Source organism: Stegodyphus dumicola, chromosome X2 (genome assembly GCF_044657685.1).
Source record: "Stegodyphus dumicola isolate Sdum_Otavi_A_Nest chromosome X2, ASM4465768v1".
In the NCBI taxonomy this organism is placed as follows: domain Eukaryota; kingdom Metazoa; phylum Arthropoda; class Arachnida; order Araneae; family Eresidae; genus Stegodyphus; species Stegodyphus dumicola.
Window position 1 is genome coordinate 51253223 of NC_140781.1, and position 25010 is coordinate 51278232.

Here is a 25010-nt window from a genome sequence, read left to right on the forward strand (position 1 = left end):
ATTTGCGTTGCCTTATTCAAATAACCTAACGTAAAATAAAAACTAAATTAAAAAAATGGTCGGTAATAAGTAAGGTTTTTAGGAAGTAATTGTAATCAAAGTACTTATTTGTAGTACTTAGTTTTATATTATTATTTATTACGTAATTGCCTTTGTTTGTCTGTGGTGGATAAGATCACTTAATACTTATAGTTCAATTTGGATTCAAATCCCCCCTCCTATGAGCGGGTTGGCTACGTGGGAGTGTTTGTGATTTTCTCCATTTGTAATATGAATAAGAAACAGTTTCTGTCGAAGTCCTTTGCGAAAGCATGGCTTTCTTCACGCAGATAGCCCTAGTATGCTTTGTCATTATTAATTAATAAAATAAATCCATATGTAATGTAAATATGAACTGATTTCTCTTCAGCATTTTCCACTAAGGCATCTTCTCTTAGGCAGTGTAGCGTGTTTTGCTTTTAATTAACCAACCGAACCAGATCAGAAACTTGTTTAGTTAATCAGAATCGAAAAATCAGTGCGCATGTTTTGCATAATTTTCACTCATAACACTTAATAAATGAACCAAATTTATTTAACGTATCAAATGATAAATCATTGCAATGAACCGAAAAGAATAGCGTCTTGAAATAAATTGGTTTTAAGTTTTCACGTATGCTATCTACGCGTAATTTAATATCGCAAGAAACGGAAGCCATATATAAAGTCCGGTAATCAAAAATTGTAACTAAACGCTTTATAGAAGAATTTACCTCGGTTCGAATCCCAGAGAATCAAATTTGGGTGCGTAGATATTTTCGTGTTTTCCTCCATATGTAACGCAAGTACGAGCTTGTTTCCTTTAGAAATTTCTCTACAGATGCATTTTTCTCTTTAGATAGATAGCCCTCATATTCTTTGTCGTATTGAACTAAAGAAACAAACACATTACCTATCAGCAAAAATGCAACATAATGAATATTTGGTTACATAATTATGCAAATGGCAAGGAATACGCAGCTGAACGATTCATGTAAATGACCTGTAATGCAAATTTTGTCACATAATAAGTTAGCCTGATAACAGAGAAGAAAATATCCGATAAGCCAACAGTTAGTACTATCTGTCGCCGTGAGAAACCCGCTTTTAAACCTGTTTTTCTTTTCTGGAGACACACATGTAGTTAAAGAAATGCCTGGCCAAAGATGCCGAAACACATTTTATGTTCGTCAAACATTTTCATAAAGGATTTTGTTTTAAGCTTGCGAACTGTTAATTAGTCTTTCCGTCGCATCGCACCTGAAACACATCTACACGAGTCCATTTTGTAAAAGAAGATTGTGTAAAAATGCATTAGAAAAGAAGGAATGAGAAGCGTGCCAGGGGTAAAAGAATACCTAGGTGGAATACCGAACGTCAGTACCTATGGAGAAACGTCTTTGAAGGCATGCGGGGCGATTACCCAATTCACGACATTCTACAGAATGTGCAGGAAGCTTTGAATGCTCCAAAATCAGAAAGAATAATTTTCAGGTGATTAGATACTTTCACTAATTTAAAGACGCTTTCACTAATGCCATCCTTTACAAAGACTCCCACTGAAGCAAGGGCCTCCAATGGAAACGGCTGCAGATTGCAATGGTATTGGGACAAATCCACTTGGCCGACTGAATGGCACAGGGTACAGGGTACAGCGATGAATATCGCTTTTGTTTGCTCAATGACAGTCGTCGGCTAAGGGTCTGAAGGAGGCATGGAGACAAGTCCAGTATTTCTGCCACTTTGAAAGCCACACTGCTCTACAACATGGCATCACAGTTTGATGCGCCATTACCATGAACAGCCAGTTAGTATTAGAGGCACACTGAAGGCACGACAATACACAGGTAACATGCTGTCTTCTGCTCTAGCAGCACAGAAGTTTATGGGATCCTTCATAAGATCGCGTCAAGGGTGTTCAAGGTGTTCAAGCCCCCTGTGGAAAAACCCCACAAATGATTTCTGTATCGCCGTTAGAGGGCGCTTCTCTTCTGAGAAAGAATGTTAGTTAGTTCAGTTTGCGACGTAGTAAGTATTGAACCATCAATGCAATGCAGGTTGCTTTGTAAATAAAATGATTATTTTTGTAGATTGCTGAAGTATTGGCTTCAATTAGAATTAAGTATGATCAGCTGTCTTAAGGAAGTCAGTATAACACGAATATAATGTTTTTTCTTATATTTTTGTCATAAGGCCGGGAAAAGGCCGAATACGCTGGTTGTGCTTCGAATAAAGAATACAGTAATAAGTGTTACTAACTTTGGAAGTATGTGCTGCTATCTTTGGATACTTTGTTCCAAGTAAGATAAATATGAAGATGATTCAAGGTAAGATTCAAGATAATATTCTCCTTTATGTTAAGAAATGAATCTTATACTGCAAATTACTTCCGTTTTGATTGAACTGATGATTGAACAAGTTGCAAATGACTTCTAACTCCTCTTCTTTACGTAATTAAAATCAGAAGAACAATTTAGTTAATGAAGATATCAAGTTAATTTGAAAGCATTGTTAAAAGTGATTTCGAAATGGAAATCGCAAAGGCTAAAAGAGCTACGCTTAGATCTCTTACAACAAGAGTAATTTCTAAAATCGAAGCTTGAATTTTAGAAACTGAAACAGAAGAAGAAGAGTTGTAAGAACTTTCAGAACAGATAAATTTGAAATTTAAACAGTTAAAAGAAATAGGTTCTTAAATTCAAAGTCAAATTACGGATGTTAAAGAAATAGAAAACGAAATTATTAAATGTGATGAGTATCATGAAAAATTGATTAATTGCTCATGTAAGTTGAAAGCTACTATCACTAAATGTAAACCAAGCACACAAAGAACACAACAACCTATTAGCTTGTTAAAATTAGAATAACAATTTGTTAAACTACCGTCGTTAACAATACGAAGAATCGATGAAGATCCTGCCGATTGGCAAAGATTCTGGGATCAGTTTGAATCCCTGTTGGACAAAAAACTGTTGGTCATTAATTCTCATTTAAATAAGCTGTTAAATCTAACGCCTGTTAGGAAATCGACAAACGTCTCTCTCCTTAGAGAATTGTTAAATACTTGTCAAACAGAAGTTCGCAATTTAGAAGCCTTAGGGGTAAATTCAGAAACTTACGGTTCTCTATTATGTCCCATATTGATTAAATTAATGCCGCAAGATATTGTTCTAGAGATCACTAAATATGAGGAATAGACGAAGATTTGAAGGTCTCGAAAATAATTAATATTCTAAAAATAGAAGTTGAAAGCAGAGAAAAAATTATTTTTGACACGCAACAAATATTCAAATGAACACGAAACGAAATTTCAAACACCATTAGGAAAAACTAGTGATCCGAGTGCAAAGCTTCAAAACCGAAACACTTTCGTGAAAGGAATTCATAAAAGTACACCATCAGCAATAGCATTCAATATGACGCAGTCTACATGTGTTTTCTGTTCTGCGCCACATGATTCATTTAAAGGCAAAATGTCACCACAAAATAAAATAGAAATTTTAAGGAATACCAAACGTTGTTTCAAATGTTTCAAAATGTATCACATCGGCAAAAAATGTCGTTCTAATAAACTTTCTTGTTTCAACTGCAAAAACGAAAGTCATCATAGTTCCATTTGTCTGGGTAATAACCGAAATAATAATACTGCAACAATGAATCAAACGAATAATATTGAGAACAAATGTAAAGAATTATTGAATTTAAATTGTAATGCTAAAGATACTCAAGAGTTAAATAATTCTAATTTTGAAACTGCCAGTTCAATTTCACAGTGTAATGCAAGTGTGACATGTTTAAAAAATGTTTATTTACAAACATGCGCAGTTATTGCAAATTCAGAATTTAATTCTAAAGTAACTAGGCTTCTACTCGATAATGGAAGTCAAAGAAGTTTCTGCACTGAACATTTAGCGAATGCGCTCAAGTTAAAACCTACTCGCTATGAATTACTTTCTGTTTATTCCTTCGGTATGAAATGCGCTTCAGAAAAGAAATATCCAATCGTCCAATTAGAAATCAAAGCTAGACATAATACGCAGTACTCAACTAAAATCGAAACTCTCGTTATTCCAAGCACTACTGGTGCCATAATTTCACCTCCGGATAAGCAAGTGTCAGACTTCATGACTAGGCATAAACTACCGCTCGCTGATTCATGCTGCGGAGATATGTATTTGGATGTTGAAATCCTAATAGGATCCGATATATTTTGGAAATTTATCTTAGATGAAAAAATCACAATTAATAAACATTTCGGTGCATTAAAAACTGTCTTTGGGTGGGTAATTCTAGGTTCGAAATTTGGTAAAGCGGAAGCTTGTTAACGTTATGAACAATGAGATAATGAATGACCTAAGAGTATTTTGGGAATTAGACTCAATTGGTATTTCAAAAGAAAACGTAGCCTTTCCTGTTAAAGATAAACAAATAATTGATCAATTTGAAAATTCTTTACACTTTGATAAGGGAAAATATCAAACGAAATTGCTTTAGAAATCTAACCCTGATGAATTAAATAATAATTTTCATATTGCAAAGAATCGTTTTGAGATTTTGAGAGAGAAATTGGATAGGGATGTCGAAATGCGTAAGGAATACACAAAAATAATACAAGATCAACTCGATGACGGAATTGTTGAAGTATATCAAAATAAAGATTTCGAATCAGGTTATTTTATGCCTCACAGAGCAGTAATAAGACCAGATAAAGAAATTTCTCGTGTTAGAATTGTTTTCGATGCGTCATGTAAAGGAAAAAATTCTAAAGTCTTAAATGATTTGTTACAGGTTGGACATAATTTAAATCCTAACGTATTAGATGTTATTCTTAAATTTCGGAACACGATATCAATTTTCCTGCTGATATAGAAAAGGCATTTCTAATGATAAGTATTGCCGAGGAAGATCGCAAATATTTAAAATTTCTTTGGTTTCAGAATGGCAACAGTGAATCGTTCAAAATTATGAACATGACACGTTTACCATTTGGTATTAGTACCAGTCCATTCATTCTAGCAGCCACAATAAAGCACCATATTAAAAATACATCACTAAAAATCCTGAAAGTTATGAAATGTTAAATTCATCTTTATATGTCGATGATTTGTATTATGGAACGAGTACAGTAGAAAAGGCCTACCAATTGTCATTTGATGCAGTTACGATTTTAAAGCACGCGAGTATGAATCTACGTAAATTTAATTCCAATTCTAAGGAGTCAAAAGACACGTGGTTAAAAAACGGATTATCAATGAATGATTCCTTTGCGCAAGCTAAAATTTTAGGTCTTGATTGGGATACAGAAAATGATACTATTAAACTAGATTTAAAATCTTTAGAATTATCTTCAACTAGCTGTGTATTATATACTAAAAGAACAGTATTACAAGTTACTGTTAAAATTTATGATCCAACTGGATTTATATCACAATTCGTAATCAGAATTAAAATCCTACTACAACAGCTATAGGTAAAGGGTCTTGAGTGGGGCGAACAGCTTCCAAATGATATTGAAACTGAATTTAAGAAATGACTTGCGGAAATAATCCATTTACAAGAAATATCGATAGATGGAAAATACTTTCGAGATTTTGATAAGCAAAATAGCGACATTTCACTACACATATTTTGCGATGCAAGTAATAACGTATATGGATGTGTAGCATTTTTCAGATATACAAATAAGTTTGGTGAAATCAAAACGAGTTTCATTTTATCAAGGACCAGAGTAGCTCCTCTTAAAAGCTTAACATTGCCCCGATTGGAGTTGATAGGAGCAGTGACGGCAGCTAGACCTTGCAAAATATCTAACTAAATTATTTAATCAGATTTGTAAACAGATATATTTATGGACAGATTCGCAAATCGTATTACACTGGATCAAAGGATTTTCTAGCAACTGGAAACCTTTTGTTTCTAATAGGGTTTCAGAAATTCAAGCCTTGACAAATCGCAATAACTGGAAACATTGTAGTGGTAAGAAGAATCCTGCTAATTTATTAACCAGAGGTTTTAGTGTAAATTCTCTGAAGACTTGTTCACTTTGGTGGTTTGGACCAGAATGGTTACAAAACCAACATATAAACTGGTCAGTTCAACCGACATCTGCCGTGGGTAATGATGAACAACTAGAACGCCGTAGTAAGATATCTGTTTATGACATTGTTGTGAAAAGAGATGATCAACTATTGGATATAACAAAATTCAGAAATGTGATGAAATATCTCGGAATTGTGGCATGGATTAAACATTTCGTTGCTAAGACAAGAAAACTGTCTGCTAATAGTGTAACATTAAGTGCTTCTGAAATTCAAGCCGCTGAAATATTTTGTGTTCGTAAAGCCCAGATGGATTTCTTCACACCTGAAATTAAGGCTCTTCAATCTAACAAGTCAATTGCTCCAAGCTTCTAATATATTCAGCTTGGCACGTTTCTTGATGAAAATAAAATTCTTCGAATTAAGGGAAGAGTAGAAGAAACCAATATACAGTTGACGAGAAGCATCCAGTTCTTCTTCCTAAAGATTCCAAATTTAATGAATTAATTGTAAAAAGTGAACATAATAACGTTCTGCATGCAGGAGTTGCAGCAACTTTAGCCAATTTACGACAGAAATTTTGGATTCCTAAAGCCCGCCAGCTGGTAAAGAAAGTCTTAGGAAACTGTTTAATTTGTCGGAAATACGCAGTAAAACCAGCGAAACAAATGACAGCTCAGTTACCTAAAGATCGAATTGTGGAAACTCCACCTTTATACACAGGCGTGGATTTCACAGGTCCAGTTTACATCAAGTCTGGAAACGACATTTGGAAATCATACATCGTATTGTTTACGTGCGCTGTTACCCGAGCCTTACATCTGGAGCTCATTTCCAATATGTCTGCAAATAAATTCATTTTGGCTCTCAGACGTTTCATTTCGAGAAAAGGAAACTGTCGCACCTTTTATTCAGATAACGCGAAAACTTTCAAATATGCTGTCAAAGATTTACAGTATTTTTACAGCATAATTAGAGGTGCAGACTTTCAAAATTTTCTAGCAAATGAAGACTTGACTTGGAAATTTTACGTCGAGCTTGCTCCATGGTGGGGAGCTTTTTATGAACGCCTTATGAAAACCGTAAAGGAACCGTAGAAAAAGATATTAGGCAGAGCTCAACTGAATTTTGAAGAATTTATGACTGTGTTAACAGAGTTCGAAAATATTGTGAACAGACGTCCTTTGATCTATGTTTACAACGATTTACATGAACCTGAACCGCTCTCGCCGGCTGATTTTCCATTGATCCGACATAAAGATGAATATCCATACAACTTTGCTGAGATCATGAATAGCTCTCCAACAAGAGAATGTCTAATAAAACGAAAAGAATATCAGACAACACTTATAAAACCGTTGTGGAAAAAATGGAAAATTCAGTATCTTTTTCATTTAATAAATGCTCACTTCTTCGGTACACCAGAAGCCAAGAAAAATCTTAAAATTGGTGATGTAGTTTTACTTGAAGGAACAGCTAAATCTAGGTTCCTCTGGGATTTAGGTCGAGTAATTCAAGTTTTTAAAGGAAGTGATGGTCTTGTACTATCATGTATGGTAAAAACTAAAAAAGGGGACTTTAAGAGACCTGTGCAATTGATATATCCCCTTGAACTATCTGACTGAAAATGAACTAATTTCGTAACTTTTAATTTTATTTTTTATCTTTCATGTTCACTGACATTAATTTTAGATAATTAGTTTAATTATTACTAATAATTTACTATTTGTAATTCGAATTAATATTTACTTATAGAGTAACATTAGTGATAATTTTTGCAAAAATTATCAGGTGGCGAGTGTGGAAAACCCCAGAAATGATTTCTGTATCGCCGTTGGAGGCCGCTGCTCTTCTGAGAAAGAATGGTAGTTCAGTTTGCGACGTAGTAAATATTGAACTATCGATGCAATGCAGGTTGCTTTGTAAATAAAATGATTGTTTTTGTAGATTGCTGAAGTATTGGCTTCAATTAGAATTAAGTATGATCAGCTTTCTTAAAGAAGTCAGTATAACACAAATATAATGTTTTTTTTTACGCCCGCAGCACCGCAAATATCAAAGTGCTAGCAAAAGTTCAACAGGAATTATGGAAGATACTCTTAAACGAATTCTGAAGGGAGTTTTTCCTGGCAATGATGTAGAAGGTATCCTGGATCCTCATTCAGCCTACAATCTTTCCACAAACACCATTAATGATGTACCCTTTACAGCACATGAAATACAAGTAGTACTAATAACCCTCTCGACCAATAAAACCCCAGATCCTGATTCTATAGGCTATGGAATGGTCAGAGCGCTGCACACAGCAAGACCGAGCTTCCTGCCCATCTACTACAACAAGCTGATGAGCCTCGAATACTTTCCTAGGGCTTTCAAAACGGGGCATGTCATTCTTTTTTCAAAGGAAGGGAAAGATCGTAACGATCCAGCGTCCTTTAGGCCAATATCTACCGACGTTGGGAAAACTCTATGAAAAATTAATCATTCAGTGACTTAAATATCATTTGGCAAGTACCAGTAGCCTTTCAGATAAGCAATTTGGTTTCAGAGAGCACTGCTCCACTACTCATGTGCTTGATCGGATTCGCAAAGCGATCACGGAAGCCCAAAACAATAAGCTCCAAGCAGCGGTGTTGATCCTGGACCTGCAGAGTGCGTTTGATTCCCTGTGGTGGCCGGCAATGCTGAAGGCACTCCATAAAGCAGCAATCCCAATAATATTCTACAAATTTTCAAGAGCTACTTGAGCGACCGCACTTTGATAGCCGCACACAACAGAGGAATCCTCTACAAAAAACAAGTACGAGGCTGTCCGCAGGTATCATGTGCAGGTCCAGATCTCTGGAACATCACTTTTAATTCAATTTTACAAGCTGCCTGGCGTCTACACACTGAGGTGATAGCCTTCGCCGACGATGCCACCTTCGTAGTTTGTGGTAAGTCTGGGAACATCCTTCAAAACAACTGCAACAAGACAATCTCCCTTTTCGCCAATCTCTATGCAGAGAAAAAACTAAAAATCTCAGAAGCAAAGTCGAAATATATTGTGTTCCATAAGCTGGGGCAAACTTTAGTTAGAAACCCGTGCATTGCAATGGCAGGCAGAACGATCAAGAGGGTAAATGAGTTGAAACTTCTCGGAATGGTTTTGGATGAAAACTTTCCTGGGTCCCACACCTCAAACAGCAACGACAAAAAGCCCATCACATAGCTAATGGCCTGCGGAAAATGCAGGGTGCAAACTGGGGTTTACGCCCTCATATTTTAAAGATATTATACCAAACAGTTGTGAAAAAAATATTAACATATGGGGCGGCAGTCTGGGCCGTTCCAATGACCACCAGGAAGGAGCGGATCCTCTACAGCGCGAAGAGGCCTTTTGCACTAGCAATAGCAAGAGCCTATCGCACAACTTCGACTGTGTCTGCCTTGGTGCTGGCAGGACTCACTCCACTTCAATTAAGGGCATCCAGGAAGCAGTTGTTTCAACAGTCTCACAGCTTAGGGCAAGCATCACACATCGAGATGTAGCCTATGGCCCTCTAAACTATGAAACCAAAAGCTCAACTGCTGTGAATTTTCCTCACATCTTATTCACTCTTTCATAGTGCTAAATCTTCCCTCTCAGACAGTATATTAGAGAACAATTATCTCTTTCTTCATAGCAGATGAAAGAAAATGTTCTTGAAAATTGGAAAAAATAGCTTGTAAGGTATTTCTCCCTCCTTCCTAGAGTGCCTTCGTGGTGTATTGGTTCTGCACGCTCAGCCGGTATTCCAGAGGTCCGTGGTTCGATTTCCGGCGAAGGCGTTTACTAATATTTCATCTCTCCGGCCTTCAAAAAAAAATCCTAATGACTCTACAGTGGCGCCCGAACTAAAAGGGTGTTGGATGATGATTCTCCACACCCAGGATTTGGCGATTGGGTCTCCTAAAAACCCCAGTCGCCCTTTAAAAGGGGGAGTATATAAATAAGGTATTTTTCCCACATTCTTGGCGAGCCTTCGAAATCCGCGGTTTGATTCCCGGCGAAGGCGTTGCTAATTTTTCATTACTCCTGCTTCCAAACATACCTAATGTCTCTACAAGCTTAAAAATGAATATAACTATATAGTTTTAAGGCATATGAAAAAGAAAGGTTAATAAATAAGACCGTTAAGAATCAACAGGCAAAAAAATCTAATTTTTCAGAAAACTATTTTTTCATTGTAGAAATGAAAGAAGTGATAGATGTTTTGATTTCGCAAATAAAAGAAATAAAGAAATAAGAAGATTTCGCAAATAAAAGAAATAACAAATAAAGAAGATATGCAAAGTAAACCAGATATTTACCGATCTTCGGTTTCTAATTTATGAAAAATTAATGTCTTTGGATTTAAGTAAAATTAAAGTAGCAGCTTATAACTTAGCACATAAATTCTAATTGATATCAATGTTGCAGAAATTTCATCAGAAATGTCTAAATTAAAATCAGACTATTCCAATAATTCGGAACACCAAAACAAGAACAAATTTATGTCCTTCAAAGAAAGAAAATTTACGTGTCTGATTTACTTCAACCGAATTCAAATATGGAAGTTGCATTAAGAATACTTTTAGCGTTGCCAGTAACTGTTGCTAGTATAGAACGGAACTTTATAGTAATGAAAAATTATCAAATATCTTTATCTGGCCAAGAAAACAACATTATTTCTATAGGACATGAGTCAAGTAATCAAGTAAATTTTGAAAAAAGTTACGGATTGTTTTAATCGTTAAAATGCAGAAAAATAATGCCTGAAACTTAATGTAATATTTTATATTAATTTTATTACTGTTTGTGCTGTTTCAGTACTTTTTATCTGAAAAGGTATTTTGAAAGTTTTTTTTTAATTTTAAAAACTATAAATCATTTTTCTGAACATATAAAGCTTGAATTAAAAATATTACAACAGCTGTGATTTAAAATAATTAATTGTGTGCAGTAAAAAATAAATTCATAAGACATGAATTCCCTCTAATAGGAGCACTCATGTTTCCAGATGATTGTGGTCATCTCTAGATGCGATTATTGTAGAAACGTATGTCTAATACCGATGATTATTTACGTGTTTAGACATACTGGTCACGTTCAGATTAGTTGTCTAAGGGAGGTGGTCGCCACAAAGGGGTTTGCTGTAGTTAATTTGACTGCGTATAGGGGCGCGCATTTACCTCTTTGCCTCAGGTGAGAAAATATTTAGACACGTTTATTTTCGTATATAAAAAAACGTATAAAAAATCGTAAATTGAAGTAAATAAGCAACAGATATCGCGCAATATTTTTTTCTTCATAGTTTGTTTATGCACTTTCGCTTTCGTTATATTTCCCGCTTCAAAAGCCAACTTTTCTTGAATGCGTCATTACGAAGTTCATACGTTAAAGTTCTTGCTGTGTAATTAGCGGCAGAGTCCTTGCGATATACAAGAAAGTAAAGATCACCTATTTAATATATTAAACTTTCTCTTTTCTTCTACTGATCTTTTCACTGATTTGGGCATTACCTGTTAAGGACTCCTAGAATGCAAAGCCAAGCTGGATAGGATCCAAGCTGCGTATTTTTAGATGACCCCAGTTGCTCTTGATTATTTTTCTTTCCCATCACGTCTGCTGTGTTGATTTGAAAGAGGCAAAGTTCCTTCTTACCTCCCCCCCACAATGCTACCGCGAGGAGAGCGTTGTCCGATCGAACTTTTGCGGTTGGACATAACGAAGTGAAGCCGGTTTGAGAAGAGCCTGAAGCCTGGAAGGAGGGGAAGGGAAACATGTATAAAAAGGCTCATGAAAAAGGATTCTGAGCGTTTTCCTCTTATCGCGTTTTAGACATGACACCTTTCATCGTTGCTCTTGTTTGCGCAATTACCTTCGTATCGCGGACAGCGGGGCAGAGTAAGTTCATTGAATTCTTCTCTTGTTATATGATAAATGTCTTAATTTAACTTCTAATTCAACTCATTCTTCTGCTTCTTGCTATGAATTATTTCTACACAAATAACCTGTTTTCTGGATCAATGAGGACTCTTTAAATAAAATTAATAGAATCTGAGAAAACAACGGAATTAACATATTAATTAAAAAGAGCTTTCAATACTTAATGGCTGCAAGTCTTGTCTTTTTCAGCTACAAACTTCTGTTCTTACTACTTCGTAAGTCAGTTTCATTTTCTTCGATTCCTATCAGTTTTCTTCTGGTGTCTGAAACTAAATCCTAGTCTGAAAAATTAGTTACTGTTGTCATCTATATAGTTATCAAAAGTGCGCATTGTTGATTACATACTAATATATGCTCTATTTTATATCTAGGTTGAAAACACTTATTTAGGTTGTACGTTGAAATTTAGAAAGTAAAAATTACTTAACATTACTTCTAATTAAGAATTTATTTATTTATCTTGTAAAATACTGTTAAAATCTATTAACTTAAAATCGGTTTATTTATTTATAAAATTTTATTAAATTAATTTAATTTTAAGTAAAGAAAACTAACTACATGTTTAATTTCTTCTCAGTGCTAATGCTTAGTTTATTATGATTTCGTAAGTTTACCCATCAAACATTACCATTTATACTTAATTATTTTATTTTTTCCTTTCCACGATTTGTTGTGTTTAAACTTAATTTATAATAACAGAGGTTTCTGTTCCAGTCTGTTTGTTTAATTTCAAATTTATACTGATTTTGGAAGGTCAGTATTAGGATGGAATTTTATAAAGAACAAAATTTTAAATTTGACAGAATAGATTACTCATTAGATCTAAAACGATTTAATGAAATGCGCGCTTTTTTTAACAGTTAATGTCTTCCTTTAATTAAACTGAAATATATATAACATATGTGTGTATGTGTGTATATGAAACATTTTAACAAAACTTTGGTGAACTTGTAGATTAATGAAGTAATACAAACAAAAGAATTTGTCTGAATACAATTAGTTTAAAAATTTAAAAAAATAAAATATCAAAAAAAAACTTGAAAGGTTTCAGATTTTAAATTACGTCCAAAGGGTCGTTTTTTAACGTTTTGTATGTTACATTTATTTGTTAAATATCATGTTCTTTGCACTTAAACCATAAAATTCAGTTCAACAGAAATGTCGCAAAATAATTTTGAAATATCATATCTTTAGAATGTCCGACACACAGTTCCGCGTGCTCGAGAAAAGGTGCCCTTTCCCCCTCGTAGTGTGATGCCATTGCTCGCTTTTAAATCGTTGAGTTTGTTAATCAAAAATTCTTTAAAGTTTTACAAAATAGGAAATCGATAATAAAACAAATTCCAAATTTCAAATTTGGGCTTCCAGATGCCCATATTCGCTGTAAGATTACGTCATTCAAAATTGGATGGCTCTAGGTACCGTTGTTGTATCACAATGCGAGAAACATACACACATTTATGCACATTCTTCATTATTTAATTTCTTCAAATATAATACAGGACGATAGTATTTGGTGGCAACGATTTGAAAAGTGATACGCCTTTTATAGAGTTCCGACGCAAAATCGCAAAACGAAAGCAATAGTCCTTCAGGGACAAAGCCTCTTTGGACTAACAAGGCACCTTATTATAATACTATTTTATTTAAAATTCTTCACGCATAGAATAAATCTTCTCTTTTTCTCACTGTTTTTTAAAACAATAATTTAACATTTTCTGTAAATATTTAATTGCCAAACAATTAAAGCTTTCCTGTGAAGATTTTTACTTGAAATGCTTGCAGAAATTCGACTAGGTAATTAAAAAGGCGTATTAAATATAAAAAAGTTGTTTAAAAGCATTTCATAAATTGCTCAACAATGTAAATCATAAAATTTTTATAACATGGGATTTATTTATCTTTATAGTTCAGGCCTATGATAATATATAAGATTAGGTATACTGGCAGACTGATTCTGGAAAAAACTTATATCTATTAGATTATCTTGCTGGATATCTATTAGACTCACTTATAAGTATCGTATTCAAAGCTATAAAATGATAAATGTTATTTTTTTTCTAGACTGTGGTGTAACTCGCTATGGTAATGCATCAGAAAGAATTGTCGGAGGCCGATTAGCATCTAGAGGCGAATTTCCATGGCAGGTAATTATATTTACAAGTTTATGCACAATAATTTGATTATTGTCAATTTTATAAATATTTATGCAAAGTGATATAATAAATAGAAATAAAATATCATTGAAAAATATGTAAGCACAATATTTTATAATAGCATTTTCAGTCAAAATAGGTATTTCATGAATGCAAAACAAACAGGAAAGCTTAAGATATTTTCTTTTCTAGCCTTGCAAAATAATGTAAGATTTTAAGGTATTTTTCTAATTTTATTCTCTTACTTAAAATTGATTTTTCACATTCACTCACTATTCACATATATTCATTTTTTGATTTTTTTTTCAATCATCCCTATAAAATGAATACTTTGGAAATAATACGATATTTGAATGAATTCAGAATAAAATTCAGATCTGAACTTATCGAAAGTAAGTCATGATGTGACTGTAAAATAAACACCTCTAAAACTGAAATAACAGGATGTGAAACAACGTACTACTTAGATAAATATTCATAAAAAATGATAAAATTAAGATAACAATGACAGTACTCCTGCTGTGAGGCAACTATTGAACTGTACAATTAATTTGCATCTGCTAAAGGTCAAAACTTAGGTGTTCTCCATAAAACAAACATTTTCTTTCTTCACTCAACTGCGGATTATAGTGATGGAAATCGGTTTCGTATGTCAGATTCTTAGATTTTCCCTAAAAACCTTCAAGTGGTTTGGCTTTACCTTCGTAATTTATAGCACAGAGGTTGTACAAATTTCTGGATGTCAAATTATTATAAAGTATGTTATTGTTACTCCTTAATACACATCAGATAATTTAGGTAATGGTTTTTCAGTGCAAGATGTTTCAACACAATAAGTAAGATGTTCTAATTATTTCACCTATGGTGCTTTTTTTGTATATGAAGGTATGTGAAGACAAAAGATTTATCAAAATTATGTAAATTTTACATACATTACTTTAGTTTCAAAGTAACTACACAAAGTTATACAAAACATTCTGGAGTCATATTTCAGGAATATTGAAGAATTTAATGTTTCTGTCTGGAACTCTATTGAAGATCATGTGAAATAATTACGTTGTAAGGTGTTTTCTCCCTCTTTTCTGCATGCCTTCGTGGTGTAACGGTTAGCACACTCGGCACGTATTCGAGAGATCCAGGCTCGATTCCCGACGAGGGCATTGCACATTTCTTCAGCTTCTTGATATTTAAAATAACCTAATGACTCTGCAAAGTTCTTGATTTTTTCCATATTTTTATTAAAATAATTTGTTTTTGAAACTGCAGTTTTTATAAAGGATTGTACATCTCTCGAAAATTCTCATTTTCTTCCCTTTATATCTGATTTTGACAAGGAAGAAAGGTAAATATTTATGCGCTAACAGAGAAAATGCTTTTATACAGATGCAAAAACTGGGTATAGAGAAATTGTAGAGTATTTCTCATCGTATCATGAAATCATGCACGAGGTAACTAACTAAGGCTCTAAAATCTAGCACGAGGAACAAAAGCAAAACAAAAAGTTGATCAGGAGGACAAAATTAGTTCTTTGGATAAAAAATAAATTGAAGGCATCACCAAAATTACAAATTAGATGTTTGTAACAAAGAAAATAACAACATTTATCACGATTAGAAAAGCGTATACAGCACTAGCACACACGCAGAGCAGAAAATTTACAGGGAAAAAATGTACACCCGTAAACAAATCATACGTTGTTAGACAACAGATATTGTAAGACATTATCTGTATAGCAAAATAAGGTTAAGAATTATTACCCCTCAGCATTAAATATACGTTACATTGTTGTCTGGTTAGAAGCTTTTCCAGAGAACCCAAGATAAAAAAAAATTGCATGGAAAGACATTTGGGTAGTTAGTGAGAGGTCATTTTTTAACGATGTGTGGTTTTGGATTCATTACCCTAGCTCTATAAGGATGCACGGGTCATACAGTCAGATTGCAGAGACTATGAAGTTTTTATAGTGTCTATTCAGATGTGAAATATTTGAAAACGTGAAAAATTTGAAACGTTTAAAAGCAGGAAATGTAAAAAAATCAAATATTTCCTTGTCAATAATAAAAATAGGGATTTTCCATTGCTTGCTGGATGTGCTATTCACCACACCGTAAAGGCGTACATGAGAGAAATACCTTAATTCTTTCTGCGATACTTCGCTGTTATTCTGTGGTTTTGCTGCTTCAGCGGATCGGAGATCATTATTCTTATCGAAGCGTGTCCGGCGAAAACATCGCGGAGAAAACAACGCAAGGAGAAAACGTCGCGGTACAAAACATCGTGGGAGAAAATAAAGCGGCTGAAAAACTTCGCAGTTTGAAAACATCGTCGAAACTATCGTGGTAAAAAATATAATGCCTACTAATCATCGTATGACGATAACATCGCAGGCATGCGTTTTTTAGGCTTTAATAATTGTAAAATGTAATAATTTAATAATTTTTTAATAATTGTAAAAACTCGCGTAATGATTTGTTACCGCAAGATTGAAATAAGGATAATTTTTACTTTCATAATTTTTTATTAGTTAATAAATATTTGCTAAAAATGTAAAACGGAAACTTAAGCATAGAAAATTACTGCAACTTATAGCATTTAATAGAATTTTAAATTGACATCATTAACCAACAAAAGTCATTAATAAATTCTTTTTTTTATAAAGTTTTACTGCTAATTTTTCATGAAAAGTATAACCTAAAAAAGAATCAAAAAAAGAACGATAAGTAACTGCATGACCTTATCTATAAAAAAATTGCTACGTTAATTATCACTACTATCACAGCTGTACCTAATGAAAACTTAACCACCAATATACATCTGTGAGTTAATTTTATCTGTGAAATGCTTCCTATTTAGATTTAACTGATCTAAAATAATCAGCATATAGAAATTTCATGAGGACATCTGCTTATCTATAGAGCATTTAAAAATACACTTTTAATTAAAATATTCTCTTTTCAGCTGTCTTTGGAACTCAACCACCCCCAGAAGGGCACCATTCCTCATTTTTGCGGTGGGGTGCTCATCGATAAACAGTGGATTTTAACTGCCGCGCATTGCGTTGTAAAGTAAGTAAATTAAAATACATGTATCAAAAAATAGTCCTTGTTATGCAAGGGTTAAGAAATTTTACATTTTTTTGAGGTCATTACTATAATTGTAATTATTTAGTTGAAGGATGTCAAAAAAGATATTAAGTGTTCTGACAGTTGAAATAAGAATTGTTTTGTAGTATTCCGAATTAAGATATCAAAATTCTTGTCTCCAAAACCATTATATAGTATTTTCCTTTACTAAAATAGTATCAAAAAGCGTATTGATCAACACCCAGTGTCATTACTGGCCTTTGGGTTCATTAACCTTACGTCAGAGACTTTGATTTTCAATTTTTCTACCTAAGGGCTCTAAGTATTTTTTAGTTTCATTCTCTGTTAAAAGATATGATATGTTAATTCATTTGTGGGAAGTTTTTGACTTAATTCATTGTTCAGAAATAGTTCTAAAATGCTATTTTTTATTTACTGAAGCTGTAACCTGAGTAGCACTAAATCTGTTAAAGCCTTCGTCAACATATCGTTGTGTTTTATGTTGCAAAAACACTGATATGACTGGCAGGCATCTCCCTGTCTCTTCGCCTTCTGCTTATTTCATATATACTTATTCTTATTATAAAAGCCTCTCCAGTTCTTAGGAAATTTTATTTTTATATTGGACGTAAGCCGCCTCGTACTTGAAAATGCATGTAATATTAAAGAAAAAAAAAACCCTATGTATTAAAGCACTAAAAATGCACAAAATTTAAGAATTTAGGGAATATCTAAAAATAGTGAGTGTTCTTGTTAATAACACCTCTAAGAAATTTTCTTTGAGCTAGTCGGTTGCATATAAGCATGTTCATACGTCTTGCAATTCGAAATACTGATTAAAATTAATTTAAATATAAATTGCAAATATTTTTATAAATATACAATAGTTAAAACAAATTACTGGAAAAGAAAAGTGTAGAGGCAAAATTAATATAATTTTAAGGAATGACTTTTGCTATCATGATTGTATATGATCTATTTTATTTACGTAATATATCAAATGTTTACTATTCCGGATGATTTGTGTACTAAATTTAAAACAGATGTTATTTTAGACCTTAATTTTTGCAACAAACTATATCCATTATTATTTCATTTTATTTGTTTTTAAGTGTTTTTATGAATATAGTTCATAAACATAGTTCAAAGATTATTTCACTTGGGTTCGAAAATGAATTTTTTGTGTGAGCGCAAATATTTTCCGTTTCTTAATTTTTGAAAATGTATAAAGCACGTATCACTGACATATAAACTATAAATTTTTAGTTATTTTAGAAAACACGCAAGTCAGCCAGTTTTTTATTTGGCATTGTGGTATTTCACAAGCAGTCGAACAATTTGATAGCGTAAACCTTCTGTTACGCAATCTTACAAAGCTCTTGATGGATTATCCATCTTAACATACACAGTAGTAACATACAGCACAACAGTTTTCCCCAATACGAAGTTCAAGGACGATCATTTAACCTTTCTCCCCTCTATAAACTTCAGTTTTACCTTCTCTTCCCTCTAACCTTCACCTCACAGCTTCTATTCAGATGCTGCTTTTTTTGCAAGAGCAGCAGGTTTCATCCTGTTACACTAACGACGTAGGTGAAGGTCAAATGTTGTATTCGAATGAAATAGTAAGGGGAGTTAGCTATTCAAATTTTTTGCGGGAACGGAAGAACAGGAAGTGAAATTACCTACGATGCGTAGAAGAGTAGCTGAGCGAATCTGAAAAACGCTTCTTGAGAGTTGTTCAGATAACTAATGATGGAGTTCGGTAATGAAAAGGGTCTTGCCATTGATTGTCACGACTAAGATCTTGTATGGAAACAGAAACACATTTAGAAATTATTCTGCGACTGTTGCTCGATTAACATTACGAAATTATATCATCCTCTTTACTTTTCTTTTTCACTTCCCTTTTGCTTACTTTGCTTCTTTACCTGTTCTTTGCAAGTATTCTTTTATCTTTTATAAAGGGCAAAAGACATTCTGTTTCAATTAGCTTGCCACTTATTTGATAAATATAATATATATTAGGAAAAGGATAAGTGGCGTAGCTAGACGGAGGCGGTCTGCTCGAGCCGTATTTTTTGCGTGAAACAATTTTTATAGGGGTTAGTTAACCATTTCATGCACGCTACCTTTTAAAGTTGGAATTTCGACAAAAGAAAGGTAGGCAGTCTAATCAGGCCTGGAAGAGTAGGCAGGTAAAATTTTGTGAAGATAGCACTTATCGTTTTAATTGTGTGGGTGTTCCCGAAGCAGACACAGTGAATGAACAGAGCTTCGAAAAGAGTGCTGAAACGAGCATTGCTGAAAAGCGCGTAAAAGAGTCAGAGATTTTGCCTACGATTAAAAAAACACTAGATTCTAAATACCGCAGCCATATTAAGCATTACCCAGGGTGTGCTACGGGAAGGCCTGCTACTCTACACACCGATAAAAAAGCTTCTCTTGGTTATATGATGATTACATGCGTATAAATTAAAAGAAAAAGTAACTTGGGTATATGATAGTTACATTATACGCCTATAAATCCTTTTTTATTCAATTTTTATGTACGTACAGAAGGAAATGTGTAGGTGTGCCCAGATCGGGCACACTGTGTCGCAAAGGGTTAAGTGAATCGTCGAGGCAGGTGAAGAATAATTAGATTCTAAATTGCCATGTGGAGTTAAATTGAGAAGGAAAAAAAGTGTTTTTACTCTAGATCAGGGTTTTTTAAACTGTGGGTCACGGCCCCTAGGGTCGCGGTACCTGCAGCAGGGGGTCGCCAAAACTTTTAGCAGTTTGGATATTTCTTTAACTTATTATAATAATTTTGCAATTATCAAATATTTTTACACTACATATCTGAAAATAGATAAAGATAAGACAATACAGACAAAGAAAAAACGACTCATTCTTTTTATAATATATACTTTCATTTCCCTTGCTTTACACGTGACATTGCTTCATTTCGTCTTTTACATATTTAAAATTTTCACATTGTTCTATGTCTTAAAATTAGAAATTAAAGTTAATGACCTAAAAATGCAATAGTATATTACAGTAACAAGTGAAAATATTGACAGTTTCGCTCACACGTGTGTCGGATTTGCGCAATACTTATGGGGGTCCCACAAAGTTTTTGTAAATATTATGATGTCCTGGGGTTGCGAAAAAAATCTCAGTGATAAAAAGTTTAAGAAATCCTGCTCTAGATAAAGTATTCAAAGAAAGCACCACGTTATTTCAACGGCTACACACTTTTGTTATATCTTTATTTCCGTCCAAACTTTTAAATGAAAATTACGAATATCAGCTAAATTAAAATTACGTGACTTTCATAAGGAAGAATTCGTCGCGAAGAAAGAAGTACTTCAGATTTTAATTTCTGTTACTTCTAGAGAAATCGAAGCAGGAAAGTGGAAGGGCAGTGCTTTTGAACTTTCGCAGTTTATTCTAAAATGAAATCTCCAGAACAAAATCTCAAATGTATTTCTAGTGTAAATTTTTCTCTCAACTGCTATAGATGTTGCCAGTCGTGAGAAGCATTTTCTAAATAAAAATCATTTTAAGTAGTTAAGAACTACAGGTGTATATTTTTCATTTAAGAAATCTTTCTGTACTCTCTAGATCAGCGATTCTCAACTAGTGGTACGCAAAAGAAAAATAGGTCGTACGCAAAGAAACAAAGTATTTTTAAATATTAAATTCAAAAGTTAAATACCCAACATCATGTTTAAGCTTTTTCTTTCTCTAACACTCGTAAATTTATGCTATCTGAGCTTTGTTCAAGGTCTATAGCCGCTCATAGACTGTAAAGACGTTACGATTTTTTGGATGCCGGAGAGATGAAACATTAGCAATCGCCTTCGCCGGGAATCGAACCATGGACCTCTGAAATACCGGCCCAGCGTGCAGAACCACTACACCACGAAGGCATGCTAAGAAAGCGAGATAAATACCTTATAAGACTTTAGCAAAATAATCCGTTTTTATTTTCACAAACATTTTTTAGTCAAAAACATAACAAAATTTATCATAAATGATGTTTCTAAAAAGAAGCCTAGAGAAGGATGTTGTATTTAATAGGTAATAAAAATTAGTTCTTATAAAAAGATAATAGTATATCATTAACTCAAGAGTTGATCCATTCATTAGCTTGTCTCTCAGGGTTGTCCTGATGTCTGCACTTTATATCGCCATCATTTCTGGGCTCATATTGCTCTGTTTTCAATTAGATTCATTTTTACGTCGATTTTCTGTCTCTAAAAGCAGGTATTTTGTCTTATTGTTTTGTATTTTTTACTTTTCTACGCGACTTGAGAAATTGTTATTTGTTTTTGAAGACTGTGCGTTTAAATATTTGTGAAAAAATAATAAAACAAACTTAGTTTTTCAAAATGGAAAAATGGCTAGGATTGACTAAGCGGAAAAGTGATGATTCACAGGTGATGGATACAGGACAATCTACTAGCACAACGATTACTGAAAAGAAAAAAAACAAAATGTTTATAGAAAATATAATGAAACTTATTTTATCATTTGGGTTTTACTTCGAATAAAGATGAAATGGATCCAATGTGTTGTTTGCGGTGAACTATTATCCAATTAAAGTCGTCGTTTCTTAAAAGATATCTTGAATCTAAGCATGCCGGTTTAAAGGATAAATCTGAAGAATATTTTAAGAGGAAATCAGCACAGCTGAAAAACGGTAAACAAGTAATGAAAGGTAAGCTTAGTTACCTAATGAGCCTAAAAATTACCAAGACTGGGCAGGCTCACACTATTGGAGAAAACCTTATATTACCAGCAGCTTAACATATCGTTTTAACATTATTCAGCGAAACGAAAACGTGGCCAATGAACTTGATAATATTCCGTTATCAAGTTCTTGATAATATGAACTCCGTTATCCGTTATCAAATGATCAAATGAACTTGATAATATGAACTCCGTTATCAAATGATACAGTAATTCGACGAATTCATGAAATGTCAAATTCCATAAAAGAGAATCTTATTCAAAAAATAAAACGCAGTGAGTATTTCCGCATTGCAATTAGATAAAAGTACTGACGTAACGACTACATTTAGAAAGTTTTCTAACAGAAAATAATTTTAAAATAAAAGAAGAATTAGCATCCGAAATTAAAAATAATTGTTTTTTCATTGATAAATAGTTTCAACATGTATTTTTCCGAGGATTATGAAAAAGAAAATTAGAAATCTATTTTATTCAAATAGATCTAAAATTTTATCTTGTGAAAAAAATGAGAAAAAAAAAAAAAAAAAAAAAAAAGAACAAGTGATAGCAATTTCATGTGATCGAACTCTTACTAAAGATTTCAGAAATAACACAATTGTTAACTTTTGGCTGAAGCGAAAAAAATAATTTAAAGGCATTTCAAATAAAGCTATTAAATTTTTATTGCCATTTTGCACAACCTATTTGTGTGATCAAGGTTTTTCGTCCATGTTATAATTGAAAAATAAATGCAGAACGAAATTAAAATTGGATCCTAATTTACGGTTAAAACTAAGTGAAATAAGACCAGACATAAAGAAACTGATCTGTCTTAAACAGGCAAAAATTTAGCACAAAATTTTAAAACTGATGTCTTATATTCAACTTAAATTTTCATAATTAAAATAGTAACCAATTTTTATTCTCATTTTTTGTGTGCGTACAAACAGCCAATAGGTTGTGCAAATAGCAAAATGTATATTTGTCTTAATATTTGTATTGAGAAATTGAAAAATAATCATTGTAAAGTGTAGTGGTGGTACTAAAGTTTTTGAATTTTTGTTTAGATGGTACGCGTTAGTTAAAAGGTTGAGAATATCTAGACTCTAGGTAACAGCAATTAGAGCAATCCAATAGAAGTCTACAGTGTCATCGACAGTTTTGCGAACAAAAAAAAAAAAAAAAAAAAAAAAAAAAAAATAATAACAACATAAATTTAAAAGTTGGAATTCAAGGATTTTCTTCAAAATTGAATGTAGAGTTTTAATTTATTTCCCCACATTAATTTATTTCGCGGATTAAGTTCACGAAGCAAAGAAGCCTAAAAATTGTTTTATTTGTTTATTTCCCCACATGTCGTTTTAACGTTTTTTTAAAAGTTAGTTATTTGTATATCAAGAAAAGCGGCAAATTCAGGGACTGTCATTAGGCGGCAAACTCAGGGATCATCTCGGGCGTCAAAAGTTTACTACGCCACTGAATTAGATACAGGGAAATTATGACCTCATAAAAGAAACACGGGGCTATGAAAATATATACCCGAGAAAGACCTTTAATAGTATTCAAATTCATAACAAGAAAATGCTACAGAATGTTGATTGCAACAAAAGAAAAGATACCTTTCTACCCCTCCTTTTTAAAAATTTGTTCCTTTTATTTTGTTTATTTTTTTAAATAAATTTTTATAGTAGAAAAGGCAAAGTTGTTTAATTTACTCTGAAAGAACTTTAACACGGATTCCTACTGCTGATTGAAAAAAATCGTAACTATAGGAAATTTAATTTCCGTGGGAGGTTCTTACCAATTTCCTCAATATCCTGAAGAATGCTCCTCTTGCCTTTTCCTCAGATTCAGCAGGCTTTAATGGATGATTATATTTTTTAAAGGGCTGAATATTTTTTGTACCTTTTACGCATGCAAGCTTAAACTGAAGGATCATGTAAAGGTGTTTTTCTGTATTTCCTACAGTACTTTCGTTTCATAGTGAAGACCGACGTTGTTTTAACTTTCATTTAATTACGGTAAAGCACTCGAGGACTATCTGCCTAAGAGGAGGATGCCTTCGTGGAAGACTTTCTATGGGAAACTGGCTGGTATAGACGTTACGCATGAGAAAAACCACAAAATCCTGGATAGATATCCTGGATGGATATCCAGCCAGCCCTTTCGTCGGGATTCGAACCCCGGACCAAACTACTGTTGTTTTAACTTATCGCGCTTTTCCGGTATTGTCGCTTTTTAAAGTTTAGGATGAAAGCACCATGGTAAAGATTTGAGCTGAAAACGTTTTGGGTTTTCTTTCACTGCACAACGCATTATCATTGGATCAATTCATTTCTGTGTGCGGCATTCATTTCTGTAATAACAAAGATCTTTCTCAGACACCTTGTATAATTCAAACATTAACTCTGGTATTTTGTAAAAAGCATTTTCCATGACAGACAGGAAAAAAGGCTTTAATTCATTTTAAATTTTTACTAAAACTGTATTTACGTATTAACAACTACATGATTTAAGTTATTTTTGATAGCAACATTAGATTCTCTCTCTCTTTTTTAAGCATTCAAATTTTTTGTCATATTCTTTATTCTTTCAATTTTTCATGAAAACTTCCTGTTGTTGGAAGAAAAAGTAATGCAATCAAACATAAAGAAAACATTTTATAAACAGTTATTATCACTTTCAAACAAAATTTTAACAACAAACTTCAAACAAATAAATGATTAGTAAAACAAATAAGCTTCAAACAAATTTTTGATAAAACTGTGTGTATGTATTTACAATTATATGATTGAAATTATTTTTGGTACCAGCATTAGATTTTGTCTCCTTTTCGAGCATTCAAATAGTTTTTGTTATACTGTATATTCATTCAGTTTTTCATGGAAAGTTCCTGTTGTTGGAAGACAAAGTAATGCAACCAAATGTAAAGAAAATATTTTATTAACAGTTATTATCACTTTCAAGAAGATTTATTTGTTGTAGATAAAAATCAGCAACGATCAGTGGAGTTTCGTTAATCCAATCATGACATCAATTAATG

At 33.1% G+C, this 25010-nt stretch overlaps 1 protein-coding gene across 3 annotated transcripts in view; it reads left to right on the forward strand.

The window, feature by feature from the left end:
- Positions 1–11707: 11707 nt before the first annotated feature.
- The window catches only part of LOC118193261 (trypsin-like), a 38416-nt gene continuing 25113 nt past the window's right edge, over positions 11708–25010 (forward strand). The window contains exons 1-3 of one of the 3 annotated variants that reach the window (XM_035364313.2): positions 11708–11964; positions 14071–14153; positions 17121–17227. In XM_035364313.2, coding sequence (XP_035220204.1) covers positions 11901–11964; positions 14071–14153; positions 17121–17227 — 254 coding nt within the window. In that variant the 5' untranslated portion in view covers positions 11708–11900. Of the gene's footprint in view, positions 11965–12154; positions 12222–14070; positions 14154–17120; positions 17228–25010 lie in introns of those variants that run through there. The other 2 variants (XM_035364315.2, XM_035364314.2) reach the window with 2 other exon arrangements.